We start from the raw sequence: 16,428 nt of genomic DNA, 5'->3' as shown, positions 1-16,428 counted from the left end.
TAATCTCCAACCTTTTCAGAATCAGACCCACCTTTAACTGAAAAGGTTGCACCTGGGGATCCATTTATTTTATTTAAACGGCCTCAGCCCAGTATACCTGAAGGAGTGTCTCCACCCCCATCGTTCAGCCCAGACACTGAGGTCCACTTCTCAGGGCCTTCTGGCAGTTCCTTCACTGCGAGAAGTGAGGTTACAGGGAACCAGGCAGAGGGCCTGTTGAATGCCCTCCTGTTAGATGACAAGGAGATAAAGAACTATACAACTTTTAAAAGACATCTGAAGGCAGCTCTGTATGGGGAAGTTTTTAATGGTTGATGCTTTCTTGTGTTTTTAATATTTTATTGGGAGTGGCCCAGAGTGGCTGGGGAAACCCAGCCAGGTGGGCAGGGTATGGATGTATGTGTAAATAATAATAATAATAATAATAATAATAATAATAATAATAATAAATAACCATATATTTGTATGGGTGGCAGTGCTGATGTTGCAGCTCACCTCAGATCAGCCCACCCAGCAGCAGATCCTGACCTACCAACAGAAGACCCTCCAACCATAGCTGTCAACTTTTCCCTTTTCTTGCGAGGAATCCTATTCGGAATAAGGGATTTTCCCTTTAAAAAAGGGAAACGTTGACAGCTATGTTTCCAACACTGGGACTTTGTTATTTAACCCATATATACCTTTACTTACTCCTAGGTGCCCATTTTACAGCTTTGTTTTCCATCAGTTGTTATCTCTGCTTTATATACCTTATGGAACGAAATTTAAAAAATCTTCACACACAAAAACGGTGTGTAGACTATGAAGGGCTATAGCTCAGTGGTAGGGCATCTGCTTTGTGCAGGATCTCATCCTTGGTGGAAAGTCTCGCGTTCAACGAAACCTCTACCTGAATCCATGAGCAGCTGCCTGCCAGTGTGAGCTAGAGAGACCACTTCCTACACCCCTGCGAATTAGTTCAAAAGGAAGCAGTCGTTTGGTGCTTGATGCATTAAAAATGAAGGCAAATTAAAAACAAAGTGGTACTGCCAGACCACCAAAAGCTAAATCAAAATTAAATTCATTATAATGAAATAAACACAGCCGGGGCCTTCCTCCCCACCCCACCCCTCCCCACATTGTGCCACGCTAGCAGCAAAGTTTAAAATAAACTGTGATTCATGTCTCTTTAATTTCTGCTAACAAAGCTCATTTCTAAACCAGAAAACTTTTTCATATAGGAAACCTCAGAATGTGACAGTTCATCTTCCGATCCTTAATGTTTCTCTTTCAGCTCAACAGGGCCAAAATGTCATTCTTTCTCTCTCTCTCTCTTTTGCAAAGCAAAAAAAGAAATCAAAGCCAAATGGTAAAAAATGCAAAGTTTGGTTAAACAAACAGTCGGCATTTCAGGTTTTTTTTTATCTGCAGCCTGCAGAGCAACTAAACAAAGCCAAGATATTGTCCATCTCTTTGACAGACAATGAGCCTCACAGGTCCAGCATGACATGCCCGGGGCTGGCACGTGATTGGAGTAATTAAATTAAATAGCAGGAAACATGTTTTCCATATGCCACTGCCTGGCCACACACAAACTGTAACAGTAAATCTTTTATGCTAGGCCAGTGCTGGGAAAAGCGTAATCGTTTGAGAAATGTAAGATGCTCACAAAAAGAAAAGTTAAAGTTAAGAATAATAAAGACCCTTCATCAACTCCCTGCCATTGTGCACAAATGGCCTGCGTGGATATCTGTGTCTTTGGAAGGCTGCAAGGTCAAATTGGCAAGATCCAATAGTTTAGGGAATCGGTAATGCTCAAGTTTCGTGTTTTCAAGAACCCTTCTGAATCGGTGTAGCCTGCCCCTGTCAAAACTGTGCAGATGCACACATTGTTAAAAGAGAGTCACACAACTTTCTCCTTTGAGAAATACAAAGAGTCCTGCTGGATTGGGCAAAAGATCCATATAGCCCGACCAGCTAGATACCTCTGAAAAGCTCTTGAGCAGGGCATCAAGGCCATCATCCTCTCCTGTTATTGCTCCCCCAACAAATGGGAGGAGCACGGAGAGAATAAATGCCATGGCGCATCTGAAGCAGCACAACTGGGTGCCCCAGCTGCAACAAAACATGTCTCTCCTCCATCGGTCTCTACAACCTTCCAACAGTTGGGTAAAAGATTCCTGCATTGCAGAGGATTGGATTAGAGGACCCTCTTGGCCCTTTCCAACCCTATAAGTCTATGATTCTATGATTCTTTCTATGAGGATGTCTTCCCCCAACTTCCAGTCTGGCACTGAAATGCAAAACTCTATGCAGGTTCAAGGTAGTTCCACTGCATTTTAGGTGACCTGCACATTCGGGGGTGGGTGGTGGTGGTGGAAAGTACATGGTGCAACCTCCCCAAAGCTGCTGCTCTCCTTCAATTACAGGTGGCTGGATGATGCCTCTTGCCTGTGGGAAGTAAGCATGTCAGCTAGATACTTTGTCTTCTTCCTAACTTGCTGGTTTTCTACACACAACATTTTTTAAGAAAGCTGGGACAGAGATGGGAGCCTGTGGTCCTTCAGATGTTGCTGGACTCCAGTTCTCAGCCAACCTGGCCAGTGGCTAGGGATGATGTGAGCTGAGTCCAACATTTGGAGGGCTACAGGTTTCCTATTCCCGACTGAGAAGATATTCCATCATATGATGGCCCATTTGCATTGTTAAGGAGCCGAGTCCCAGGAAGGCTGTACAATATGCCTTCTTCTTGATGTGTATATTGGCTCTTAGTTACGTAGTAGATTTATCAGCACTTTCTGATGTTTCTAGTGGAATTGCCATTGGCAGGCTGAACTAATCTGTCACCACTGGCTTTGTTTGGCAGAGGATGATCACAACTAGCTCAAATGTGTGCTGGTAAAGAACTCCTAGCTCAGCTGCTCAGCAGACGCGGGTGCCAGATTAGATCACCGGTAAAGCTTAGAGGATCCATCCGCCAAGATTACTAGCCTATTTGGAAGAAGCACCTCATCAATGATTGTCATGGTGGTAGAACAGATTAATCACTACTATTTTTAAAAAAGAGATGTCTAGAAAACTTCTCATATATGATAAACCTCAGCCATCATTGTAAAATGTGTTTCAACATAAAGAAGAATGTATTTTGGAAAGAAAACCCTGCTTGGCACACTAAGACTGTTGTTTGCCCAATAACCTTTTGGCAAAGCACTAAACTAAGTACTTATTTCACTTCATTTAATAAGAAATGCACGCAACTTGCACTAATGCGCCAAATATATGTCGTTTCTTTTTAAATGCACCATACCAACGAAACACAAAACTTGTAATGAACACCCTGAAATCCAGAAGTAGTAGTCACTGTGAGACCAAGATATTGTGCTGCCTGAGGCAAAGAACAAAGTCCACAAGTCCAACTCCACGTACCAAAGCCAATCAAACCAGGTGTTGAATCTTACTTCAAATTTGGTAATGGAACAGGATGCTCCACTATATCTGAAGGGTGCAAGCTAGCTTTAGGGCTAACAGTGGACAGGCCACACAGCTACACCACCCCCTAAAATCTCAGTGCTGCTCCCCACTCTCCAGCATCGGTTGTCCGAGTCAGCCACCCCACTTGACTAATGGTAGGGCCTGTTCTGGGTAACAGCACTGATGTTCAGTGATGCAGCCCTGTGTCCATCAACAGGACTCTCCCATTGTGAAGCCAGGTTAGGACAAAATCACCCAGCTATAGACCACCTCAGAATCAGGAATATTTAAAGAATAATATTATAGCTGTTCACAGGGAAGTAGACCGACTGAAGTAAGCCCAGTGTTTTACAGGATTATACTTCTTGGAAACATCTTAAAAGAAAACAGTGAGAGAGGCAAGTCTTGGGCTTGAGCTTGAAGTTGGGTTTTTTAATGATTACCTACTGTACTGCAAAAATCTAAAGTACCTTCCTCTAGGTACTGGAGGCTGGAATCTGAATAACTGTTATGGACCCATGAGGGAGAAGCTCATTGTCATAAACTGGCAGGAAAATGAGAAGGAGGAAGAGGATCTTGGCAAGGGGTGTAGCTGTGACTGGGACACACCTGGGCAAGCAGGGGATGGAGAAGTACTCACAAGGTGACGGAGGATGAGAGTCAGTGCACAGGAACCAGAGCAGCAGGACCCATCACCAGAGCCAGAGGGGCCCCTGTCTGGGTTTTGACGTATAGGGAGCAACAGGAGGGACACTCTAGGAGGCTGAGGCAAGCAAGGGCCCACAGCCCAGCACCCTAGCTGGCCAGGTGGGGCTCGCTAGCTCTGGGAGGAGGTGTGTGATTCCTCAGCTGGAGGAGGCTTGGGTGAGGGTCACTTGCCTCATCAAGCCCAGATGCTGCAATCAGCAGGCAAAGTATAAAAGGGAAGCAGAGCTGAGGTGCTGTGTCTGCTCAACTGCCCATGTTGATGGTCCTTGGCTTGGATGCTTCTGGGCCTCTACGGGACTGTGCTTGGGGTATGACTCTGGACTGTATCCTGACTGTTGGACTTGATTTAGTTGGATTGACCATAGACTTTGTTTCCTGACCTTCGGACTTTGCTTGTGTGGGTTGACCCCTGGTCTTTGGATTTGGCATACTGACTTGCTGCCAGGTAGGCCACGGGTTCAGGACACTCAAGCACAGCTGAGACTTCATTTGTTTCTTTCCATGCAGCCGTTCCCACAAACTAGATGAGCAAGCTACTTTTGAATCTAAACACAGACCTCTCTTTAGCAACAGCAAAACAGTAATGAGCACAGACAAAGCAAGAGATGACACTCTGGCTACCTACTCGTGTCATTCTCTCTCCTCACATCTAACCTTGCATGCACATCATTTCTTTGGATCTTGGCCCCACGCAAAACTTGGCTATTGAAGTGACCATTTAAGTTTTTAAAAAATAAACAACTAAGCAACAAGTGTGCTAGTAGGCAGGGGTGACACCCCCCCCCCCCCAGAAAACACTAGTTCATGGAAGTGAACATACAGTAAAGACCTTTATTAGTGGAGTAAAAATTTAATCCATACTATAAAGTTAAAGGGACCCCTGACAGTTAAGGCCAGTTGCGAACGACTGGGGTTGCAGCGCTCATCTCACTTTACAGGCCAAGGGAGCCAATGTTTGTCCGCAGACAGTTTTTCCGGGTCATGTAGCCAGCATGACTAAGCCACTTCTGGTGAAACCAGATCAGTGCATGGAAATGCTGTTTACCTTTCCGCCAGAGTGGTACCTATTAATCTACTTGCACTTTTTGGCATGCTTTCAAACTGCTAGGTTGGCAGGAGCTGGAACTGAGCAATGGGCGCTCACCCCATTGCGGGGATTCGAACTGCCAACCTTTTGATCGGCAAGCCCAAAGCTCAGTGGGTTAGACCACAGTGCCACCCATGTCCCAATCCATACTATACAGGACCTTAATACAGTCTGATAGAGAATGTTATCACTGTTGGTAGGGTCCCTAAGTATCTCAATAAAATTACAGGGACAAATAATTTCAAATGTTAATTTGGAGTATTAAAAAATTAAATCTAATACATAGGAGAGAGAAAAATATATCTTAGTCAGTTCCTGAGTGGAGAATGGAATCTCCTACATCTATCTAAAAGTACCTCAGGATGCCAGTGAAGATAAAACAGGGAAAAGAGAGCTTGGAATTACAAATTTTGAACACGGTGTGTGACATCTAGTTGCAGAGAAATTGGTCAACAAAGATTTGCCATTTCATTCACTGCAGCTAAGATTTCAGACAATGATGGAAATGGAAGATGTTGAGTGAAATTTAGTTACACTGAAATCAGTTGAGACTTTGCCATTAATTCAATGCAACTCCATCCTTTACTCAAGGATGGAAATGATGATGGCAAGAACAGCATAGTTGCATTGAAAAGAGACTGAATTTATATCAGTGAGGACTTCAGTGGGAATGATTGGATTGCAGGACTGTGTTGCCAATGAATGAAATTGCATTGCTCCGCCTACATTAGTTACTGGCAGGAAACATCTTGAAGATCCAAGAATCATGGCAGCATTTGTAGGGGCATCTGCAAAAATGAGCGCCATTTATAAAACAGCTGGAACCCACAGAATATGGTTTGCATATCCAGATACAGAGTCCAGTTGGCCAGTAATGCACATTTTGCCTGTTTTTAGATCTCTCTTTCTTAAAAGTTGTATGCCAGCAATGCATTTCCACAAAATGCAGACCATAACAATGTCAAGGAAGTATTCTGGTTCCATGAAGCACCTTTAAAAGGCACCTTGTTGGGTGATCACCCCAAGGAGGCATGGCTGGCTTCCAAAGGTAGTGCAATCTCTTCCCTGAGCTCCCTTGGCTCAGATTTTACTCCTGCTTGAACTGAAGGTGAGATGCTCTCTGGTTCCTTCCTATCCAGTCCACCACCAGTTGTGGTACCTATTGCACACATGCAGAGATATCTGAAGACCACAAAGTGGGGATCAGTGTGTAGGCAACCCATTTGCCCACAGATAATGAAGTGCAGCACATCCCATACCAGACTGAATATGAAGTTTTTACAGGGGTTCTGAATGCTGCTCAGATACAGGGGCCTTATATCACTCTATATATGCCTCCAGGGCCATGTGTCCCATTGATTTCGCTGAAACTTAAATGTAACCAGTTTGTTCCAGACTGAGGACACTAGCTTATAGGAAGCCATCTTCAAAGGAAAGGTCCTTACCTGTGATGTTTTAGCACTGTCATTTTATATATAGATATAAAACCCCCCGATCTGCAGTCATCAGCATCACTTAAAACTTCTACATCTTTTCATAGGCAAATAAATCACTTAAGATTTTTTTGGGGGGGCCTTTGGAGTAACAATTGTTAGCTATCAAAATTCTGGATAACCAGAAAACTGGTATTTACTTGCGTTATTGCAGTTTTTTGATGATGCAATGGTTGACCCACATGTTCAAGACAAATGTGATGAGGATAAAATGAACATGCACAGATACTCCCATTTTTGTACGATGTGTAATGGCTGAAGTGGGATCAAGTAACAGGTCAAAAACAGACTTTGTGTAATGGAATAAAAAGCATGCTCCTAAATCTGTTCCTTCCACAGTAATAAGCAAATATATTTGCCTATATCAAAGAGAAAGCAGTGCCTTAGAGTTATCAAGTTTACACAAAGCCAAGTATGTGAAAGGGAATCTTTTGAGAAAAAAAACTTTATTTGAGAAAGGAATATATAGACTTGTATCAGAAGGCAAAATAGGGAACATACAAACAGAATATATTTACAACACAAAACAAGAGATCACCAAAGGTGTAAATTATAATAAATACAATAGATTTAAAATGTGACAATTAGCAATTAGAAAGATGGTTGCGTAAACCCAGTTTTCCTTTTTCACTGGTTCCAGGTAACTTCTCTCTTTAAAAAAAAAAAATGAGTGGCATGAAAGTCCACTGGCTATACTGGGGAAACTCTCCTCAATTCTTTATAAAAATATCTTTACAGTTACACATTTTTGAAATATTTTTGTACAAAAGTTTGCTTATATCCAGGTATCCGCCCAAATAAAATGTATTTTAAAAGATGCTCTATCCTTTTTTGAGTGGGCTAAGATCAGACTGTGAAAAAGAATGTACAAGATGGGAAAATATATTTTCACAAATGTCTACTTTATGGATCTAAATATCAGATTTCTTACTTTTCTTCAAGAAGGAAGGTGATCTCTCTGTTTACATTAAAGCCCTTAAATCTGGAAGTCGGTGTTCATGCATCTTCTAATAAAGCTGATGGAAACATTTTTCGCTGGCCCTCTATTGAAATTAGCATTTTGCTCCTAAACATTGGCATGACATTCTGCACTGCCACCACACACACAAGAAAATGGGCTGCATGCATTTAAGAGCTTGTCTGAACAGTGGATTTCTATCTTTCTGCTTGAGCTATGTTGCACATAAGCAGGATTATGGCATAGGGGCCTTTCTTCCTAGACTAATTATCACAGGTACTTTTTAAAATCAGAGGGAAATAGTACCAGCTGAGCAACTTACTCAGCTGGACTCCAGGGAATACAAATGTTGGGAAAGTGTACCCAGTTCCCAAAATATGACCTGTCTGTGTAAGGCTGGGCAATATCTGATTTTCAACACTGTGATAGATCACCAGTTAAACATCACAATATACTGATATATCATGATGTCTGAAATAAGGATGGAGCTATGTAGAAGCATTGGCTGGCTTCATGGTTTCCCCCACACTGTGATTTCTGCCTAGCACACACACACACACACACCATGATTTGCAATATCATTGCTAGGTCACAAATGCAGCTGATACCACGATATGGACTTCAAACCCGTTTGGGACGATATAGCAATATATCGCCCAGCCCTACCACTGTGTTGAAGCAATATCTTGAAACAGTCAGAATTGCTTCACACAGCACCACATTCTTACCTTTAGAGTTTCTTCTGTGAAAGTGTGGGGGAGGAATGTACACCACCACATGTGACAAGCACTCACATTTCTGTTTTTCTGTGTGTATACATGACGGAAAGATGCAATGAGCTACTGCTGTCACAAAATGCACAGGGAGTGGAATAGGTGTATACCATGGGTAGGCAAACTAAGGCCCGGGGACCAGATCTGGCCCAAACGACTTCTAAATTTGGCCCACGGACGGTCCAGGAATCAGCATGTTTTTACATGAGTAGAATGTGTCCTTTTATTTAAAATGCATCTCCGGGTTATTTGTGGGGCATAGGAATTCGTTCATTTCCCCCACTAAAAAAATATAGCTCCCCCCCAACAAGGTCTGAGGGACAGTGGACCAGCCCCCTGATGAGAAAGTTTGCTGACCCTTGGTGTATACACCTGTCATTCAAGACAGTGTGTCTCTTGTGTACACGTGTCTTTCTACACTGAAAAGATATATTAATAGGAAAATGGTCAACTGTGGCACAAACCATATTTACTGGTGCAGCAAGCATGAAGGATCTGTTAGCAAGTCTCTTTGTGATACAGAGGTTGTGGGTAGGATAATGTATCTTTGTAGCATTTTATATGGGATTCTAGAAAATAAAAATGTAAACACCACGTGCTTTTATTAGAACAACTTTTCCATTTGGCAAAACAGCGCTCTCTTTTTGAAAAAGATACTGCACCTTAAAATACCTTAGAAATATAAATATTTTAATAAGGGCGGGGGGAACTGACAAGGATTCCAGGTCAGTTTTGGATTATCCATATTAAAGGGGGCCTTAATACAATGCATCTTTAGCTTAATAAAAGTAAACCTCTACAACAAAGTAAACATATCAAAAGGGAATATAAAGGAAATGTTTCACTGGAAAGCTTCCTTAACAATTTCCCTACTTGCTTTGTTATTTTCTTTGACAATAAATCATTTCATAGAGTGCCCTTTAGAAAACAGAGAATAAAACCCTATCCTCTGCTTCCCTTTGCCCCCTCTTACATTCCACAGTGCATGAATCACTTGGACTTCCTGTTTCTATAAGGCATTTCCTGTCCACCTTCACACAATTACTTTTCTGCAGGAGAACAGCAGGGACCTGACACAGCAATGGCTTAAGTAAACGGCAGCTTTTGCTACATACTGAGCTCTTCTGATTTTAGAGCATTCAAAAGGACTATGGTCCTTCTGGAGCTGCAACTACCTATAACTGCATGTGTGCCTTAGTAAATAATACTTACAGTATTATTGAAAAGTATTTGCCAACCTGCTCTGTTTTTAGACATCCTTGGACAAATTTCCCAAGAGAATCAGACCTAGACATTCCCCTGTACTTGACACACGGAGTAGCTGGCCAGGGGTCTGGGTAAACCAAGTACACTAAGGCTCAATGGCTTTGACTGGGCACTCTGGGATGAACAGCTGACTTATTTTCCAACTAGGAGAGGAGGGTACTGGGAAAAGTTGGCCCCAAGATGGGTGCTGGAAACACAAATGTGTCCCCCTGCTACTAGTATAAGCATGTAAACCTCCGTGCTAGGCTGTGTGCTATTGTGATACTTAGCTTTTGCTGAATAAATAAATTGGCAATCACCGTCATAATTTGGTTCCTTGACACCACCATCTTAAGACAAATACAGGGATATCATGCATAATGTTGCGCATGAGGAATATCCTCAAAGGAAACAGATGAAGATAGTGATAAAAAAATGGGGCATAAAATTAAGCAGCACAGATAGGGAAAACCAATTTAGTTTTTAAAAGTGCGTTCTATGCCGGTCTTCATTTGCCTTCCAACTCATTTTCTCCAGGTTACATTCTATGTACAAAGCTCAGATCACTGGTATTTGGGCTGGTAGTACCAAGGAAGGGGTAAATCCCCTTCTTTTTAACAGTGTTTAGGACTACAGTATGGTACATTATATACAAATTGACAAAAGTATACATTGAGATGTCAAAGAAGTTTAGAAATGGAGCGAAACCAAAAGAGAAGAGAAATTCCGAGGTCTGATCAGCAGTAGCCTGATCAGGAAGTTCACACAACAATGAGTTCCATTTCACTAGAACTAATGTGGTAGAATCCATTGGAGCGAATACCAATTCTACGAATTACCCAAAAGCTCACACGGCAATAAGAGTTTCCCGATCTAACAAGAACCTTCTCGCTATGCTTAAGGTGTGAACATATCTGGCGTTGTTAGATTTGCTGATTGCTAAAAACACGCAATTCAATTGAACCCTGTGGATGGGGGAAGAAAAACACATGTTGTTCACCAAGGATTCAGAAATGCTTATTATAAGAGTATTCAGATAATCACTTTAATTACAAAGCCTGGAGCTAAATCTTTGCCTATTACCTGTTGCACAAAAGCAGCTTTCTCCCCAGATTCCATTTGCTGACTTTGAATATCATCATCACTGTCCCGTGGTTCCTCTTTCACCTTCACAGCCCCTAAAGGCTGCCCCAGTCTGTCGTCCGAAGAAATGCTACTGCTGTCATCCCTAATGCTGCTACCAAGAGCTCTTTCTTCCTGCATCAAATGTTCTCCATGAAGCTCTTCCTCAGCTTCTTCGAGGCTGCCGGGCTGTTTTAACTGTTCAATAGATTTAGAAAGTATCTGAAACAAAGAAAGAGGATTGGGTGGGGGAAGAAAACATAGAAATAAAAGATGAAATAGCTCTGATTCTTTACAGAGGCCCAAAATGTAGATATCAGAGAACTTCAACGCACTATTAGTGGAAGTCACAGTGAACTGAAGGATTGCAAAAACAACAACTCTGAATGGTGTTATGAAGACTGTGCACATTACAAAATTTGTATGCCAAAGAGCTGGTGGGGCAGAAAGACCACAATCTAATGATCCCCAGTTGTCTCCACTTCAGGAAAGAGCAACAGGCAGGCATAGACTACCTCAGAGGCAGTTCCAGGTAGTCCACTTCCCTATGTGGTCATCTACCATGCTAGAAGGACCTGATGAGATACTGGGATACTGGAGAAGACCACCCCAGAACCTCCTGTAGCTGAACTATCCTCCCCACCCATAAAAAACAGCATCAGAGCCTTTTACCACCAACTGCACTACGGGTATTACCAGTATCTGTGTAAATTGATTTATACATTAACGAATTGTGGCTACCTTGAAATGGAGAACACAGTGGTCAGCGTTTAAATCAGTCGGTTGGATCAATCAACCCTGTTGGATGCTGTCCATATCACCAATTATATTAATTACTTTCTTAGGTTCAACTATCACTCAAAATACGTTATCTTCATTGACATAGTTACTGATAATAGATATTTCTGCAGCTAATGATGCAAAACAGGGGATGGAGACAACATCCCCTCATTCTATAGCACACAAGCACTCTCCGGTTGCAATCAAAATGGGTGAAGATGACCAAGTATGCAAAGATACCAGCCACTTATATTCAGAATGGGCAAGAGATACTGGCATTGGAAACATCTGTTGCTGAGCCACCAGGAGTGGCTGACTGCTGAATGGGGCTAGCAGAAAAGTACAGGCTGAAACATCTGTGTGACAGATAATCATCTACAGCTATATGAGTCACTGATGCTGGGCCATCTGTAAAACATTCCATATGCCAGTTCCTCGGCATCAGGTGGGTTAGCCTTAAAGAGAATCTGAGAGAGAATGAGATCCAGACTGCCGCCCAGTTAGGAAACATATTTATTCCCTCACTGTACTCCTTCTGCAGGCTTTCAAGTTCAAAGTGGGGATATCTTTCTCTTTTGTGATGCATTATAGCACCATTCCTGCAGACCTGATAAGGCAGATGTTGCAACCCTCGTGTGACATATGGGGTAGTTCATGGAAAGAGCACCCTTGGAGCAACTTTACCATTAATATATTAAATGAATTCCAAGGCTTTTTGTAAAGTTGTAGAAAAGTAAATGTATGCATACAGGTGCACTGATGTAACGTTTTTAAAAACATCAACAAGCATGAATGTCCCCGTTTCACAAATGTGACAGCAACATTTTTCCAAGATCATACGGCTGTGAGTCAGTGTGCTGAAATTCAGGCGAGGATCTGGTTAAAGTATCCTAAGTTTAAATTTTAAGACAGCCTTTGAGCTTCCCCAACTGTAACTGAGCACTTCCTTCCCAAGCAGTTGCCACAGATCAACTCCAGATCAAAATGTCAAGGGGAGAGACACACATGGTTTAGATGGGGGCAGGGGGGAATCTGAAAACCAACCCTGTTTTCACAGGAGTGAGGCTTGGAACTAGGGATGCATTTATTTGTCTCCTAGCAGCTGTGAAGAACTGTGAATCTGGCCGCTTCAAAGCCAGCACAAAGGTATGTGCCTGTGGAGGTGCACCCTCTCCAGCATTTTGGTGAGGTTCCTGGGTGTATTAGTGCTAGTTTCCTTGGTGTTAGGTACCATGGGGAGAAAAAAACACGAGGCATTACACTTACTTCTGTAAAACAAGAAAATCCTTAATAAAATATTTTTTAAAAAAAGCCAGCACAAAGGAGAAAGCTGGAGAGATCTATCAGAGCTAGGGTTGCATTTGAACAGAGGCACACAAAAGCACTGGCGTGAAGCAGCATGGAATTGTTTGTGGCCTAGCAAGTGGGAAGTCAAGTTTGGACAGGGAAGAGGAATTGGGCTTGGGGGACCTGGAGTAGCCAGAACAAGGCTGCAATGTAGCAAGAGAAGGCTAGGTGCCTCGGCACAGAGGTGTAAAAAGAGCAAGAGGGACGATTTCCGTGCTTGGCTAAAGTACTGTTAATGGCACAATATTTATTTATTACATTTATGCACCAGCTTTATCTTCCAAGTAGCTCAAGGTGGTGTGCATGGTTTTCCTCCTCCCCACTTTATCCCCACAACAACCCTGTGAGGTTAGGTTAGGCTAAGAGATGTTGTCTGGACCAAGATCACCCAGGGATCTTCATGGCTGATTTGAACCCTGTTATGGTAATTTTGGCTGCATGAAGCCCACAGAATTCTAACACAAAGCATGAAAGTAATCTACCCTCATATTTTGGTGGAAATAGGACCCTTAACTGGTATTCAAAGGAGGCAATCATTAAGATGTACTGTTTTATTTATATATATAATCTAAAATATATGAAGTGCTGAACAAAACAAAACAAACAGATCTAGAAAGACAGTACTGTTCTTTAATAATGACCATTCAGCCACGTTTGGGCTAACTGTACCAAGTGCAGTTCTCAAAAGCAGTACAGTGGTGCCTCAGGTTAAGTACTTAATTCGTTCCGGAGGTCCGTTCTTAACCTGAAGCACCACTTTAGCTAATGGGGCCTCCTGCTGCCACCGCGCCGCCAGAGCATGATTTCTGTTCTCATCCTGAAGCAAAGTTCTTAACCCGAGTTACTATTTCTGGGTTAGCGGAGTCTGTAACCTGAAGCGTATGTAACCCGAGGTACCACTGTATTGGCAATTGATCCAAACCGAGAAAGTTACTTGGTGGAACAGCTTCCAGCAAATGGAACCGGGACCATTTCATTTCTTTTGTTTGCAGGAAATTAAACCGTCAGGAATACGTATAAGCCAAAGTAAACAGCAGCAGCACCAGAGGAAGCGTTTTGAGAAATTAGTCTAACGAAGAAAGGACTTCAAAAGGCAGCTGTACCTGGTTCACTCCGCAGGAAAATATGGTAAGTAAATAACCTAGCCGCAGAACACAAGCCGTATAAATATATTATATATTTTGCTTACAGCAAGTCTTTTCATGTATTCTTCCCCAAGTGTAAGCTTTCATAAAATCCATAATTTCCTGAAACCCTTTCAATGAAATTGCTGCACAGACATTCAAAGAACAAAGTGCCCTGAGTGTACCTACGAACAGGAGCAGCAGCATAAAGGACTGTGCAGAGATGAGCTGCCCTGTGTGCTGTCTGCAAACTAATCCAAAAAGCATGACACAAATGCCTAAGGGGCATCATTTATACTAGTCAGTTGAGCTAAAACCAATATTATGCACAAATCTGTCCACGCACCTAACCACTTGTGGCAGTAAGCAGAGGCTTGGATATCCAACGAAAACATATCGTCCCACTCCCATTCAACTTCAAACCTTTGAGAGAAAATATCTCTACTAATTGAAAATTAATGCTTTTCGTAAGCATCCATAGCAAACAAACAAAGAAAGGATAAAATATTCAAGGTTTCCTAGTTGTGACCTGTTTCTAAGTTCTAGCAAATTTTTATCCTAAGACCAGTACAAACTGGAGTAGCCATTAACTGACAATTCTTTTTTATTTTATTTTTACAATTTATTGATGTGGCTGGGGTTGTAGCTGAGCAGCACTTGGAGAAGGGAAAGTAAGCAGATTGCATCATTAGCCCACCTCAGGAAAGCCCAGACACCTCAAGCTGAGACTTTTTTCTCTGTAGCGTGAGAATGATAAACTCATTCTACCGTACAGGTCTGTTTTTTTGTAATGATTACTAAAATGATTTCAGGGAAACACATCAAGCACTTAAGGAAAACCACTTTTCAAAGTATTTAGGATATTTATTAAAGCGTACAGTAATTGCAAATCTGAGTGTGTATCCATCACGCGATACAACGTGATCACAAGGTTCATAATATGATGCAGTAAGTTTGGATACAGTTCTGAAGACACTCTCTATTAATTGCTTTCCAGGGCTCGTGAAAATATCCGCTATCTTGCTTTCCCTGCAGTTCTAATGTTTTTAGATGCATGCCAATAACCCGGTGCCAATGGTGCGAGTAGAAATTGCATCTTTTAAGTTATTTGCAAAGACAGGAACAGGAGTCAAAACAGTAAGAGTTCTGTTGTAGAGCCAGTCTTTTGGTACCTATGACAATTAGTTTAACTGGAGCTGCCAGACATACTATCCCGTTTATTGGGCAGAATGGAGTTCTAAAAATTGTGATCAAAGGACTCTATGAGGAAACAAGCTGTCATCTAGACAGAAGTATATTAAATCTGGCAACAGCAAAGACTATCTTTAAAAGGGAAAGCCCAGTTCAGGTTTCCACACGTTCATTTTTCAAAAGCAAGGGCAAGACTCTCCACTGACTTCTGGATGAGATGTCAAAATTTGCATTTCAGCTAAAATGTTTTGAGAAGGTCAGTGTATTGCATCCCTTAGGTATAAACTTCAGACTCCAATGAAGAGGTATACTGTTTCCCACTTCAAACACATGGTCTCTGACAAATGACAGAAGAAACCATGGGGGATCTTCTCCTGCTATAAGGAAGTAAGGCAAACTTTTTGGTCCAGTTGATTGTTTTATTCTTTTTATAGCAGAAACAATTCGGGGGGGGGGGGGGAGCTTTACCTTTGGCCTGTGTTAGCTTTTGCTAGTTATCACCCCAGTCACCGTGCTGGCTTATAGCTGGGATTTATTAACTTTATCAAAGAAAAGAACTCGATTGATTCCTGCAACTCTGCAAGGCTAAACACTCCAAAGGTCTTCTTATAGATCAGAGCTTGTGCTAACGCAGAGGTGATCTGTAAAACTGTAAAAGACTTCCAAAGTCTTTACATGGCATTGCAATTATGCTAAAAATGAGCAAAAACTACTCATGGCACAAACAAGGACTTTTCATTCTTACCCATGGGGTAATTTGTTTTCCAAAGCAACTTGTTGTTGCTGTCATTATTATTCACTTTACAGATTGGCATTGAGGGACAAGTCAGAACTTGTCACAGTGTGAAACAATTCATGCAGATGCCGGATCATCCTTAATGTTTAAGTGGTTTTCCTGATGTTGCTAAAATGTGTTGATCCAGGTGGGCATCTCTTCATACAGTATCACATGGCAACTTTTCAGACCGGGAGTTTTCCCAGTTCCACTGTTACCTCCTTCAAGTGTTCCCCAAACAAAGTAAGGTGGGTAGCAACCAAGGAAGAGGCCTTCTTGGTGGTGGCATCCTGCTTGTGTAATTTCTCTTTTGACTTCCAAGAGCCAATCACGAATCTTTCCACTAGCCCTTGGCAACCATTTTTTATTTTATTT

At 42.1% G+C, this 16,428-nt stretch overlaps 1 protein-coding gene across 5 annotated transcripts in view; it reads right to left on the bottom strand.

Annotated features, from left to right (window-relative positions):
- HDAC9 (histone deacetylase 9) overlaps positions 1–16,428 on the bottom strand; it is a 497,559-nt gene that overhangs the window by 178,603 nt on the left and 302,528 nt on the right. For 4 of the 5 annotated variants that reach the window (XM_080974605.1, XM_080974606.1, XM_080974608.1 and 1 more), the window contains one exon: positions 10,798–11,058. In XM_080974605.1, the coding sequence (XP_080830731.1) occupies positions 10,798–11,058 (261 nt within the window). Of the gene's footprint in view, positions 1–7,177; positions 11,059–16,428 lie in introns of those variants that run through there. The other variant, XM_080974609.1, reaches the window with a different exon arrangement.

This window comes from Podarcis pityusensis (assembly GCF_964106645.2).
Source record: "Podarcis pityusensis genome assembly, chromosome: 12".
In the NCBI taxonomy this organism is placed as follows: Eukaryota; Metazoa; Chordata; class Lepidosauria; order Squamata; family Lacertidae; genus Podarcis; species Podarcis pityusensis.
Note: the sequence above shows the minus strand (reverse complement) of the source record. Positions and strands in the feature narration are given on the sequence as shown.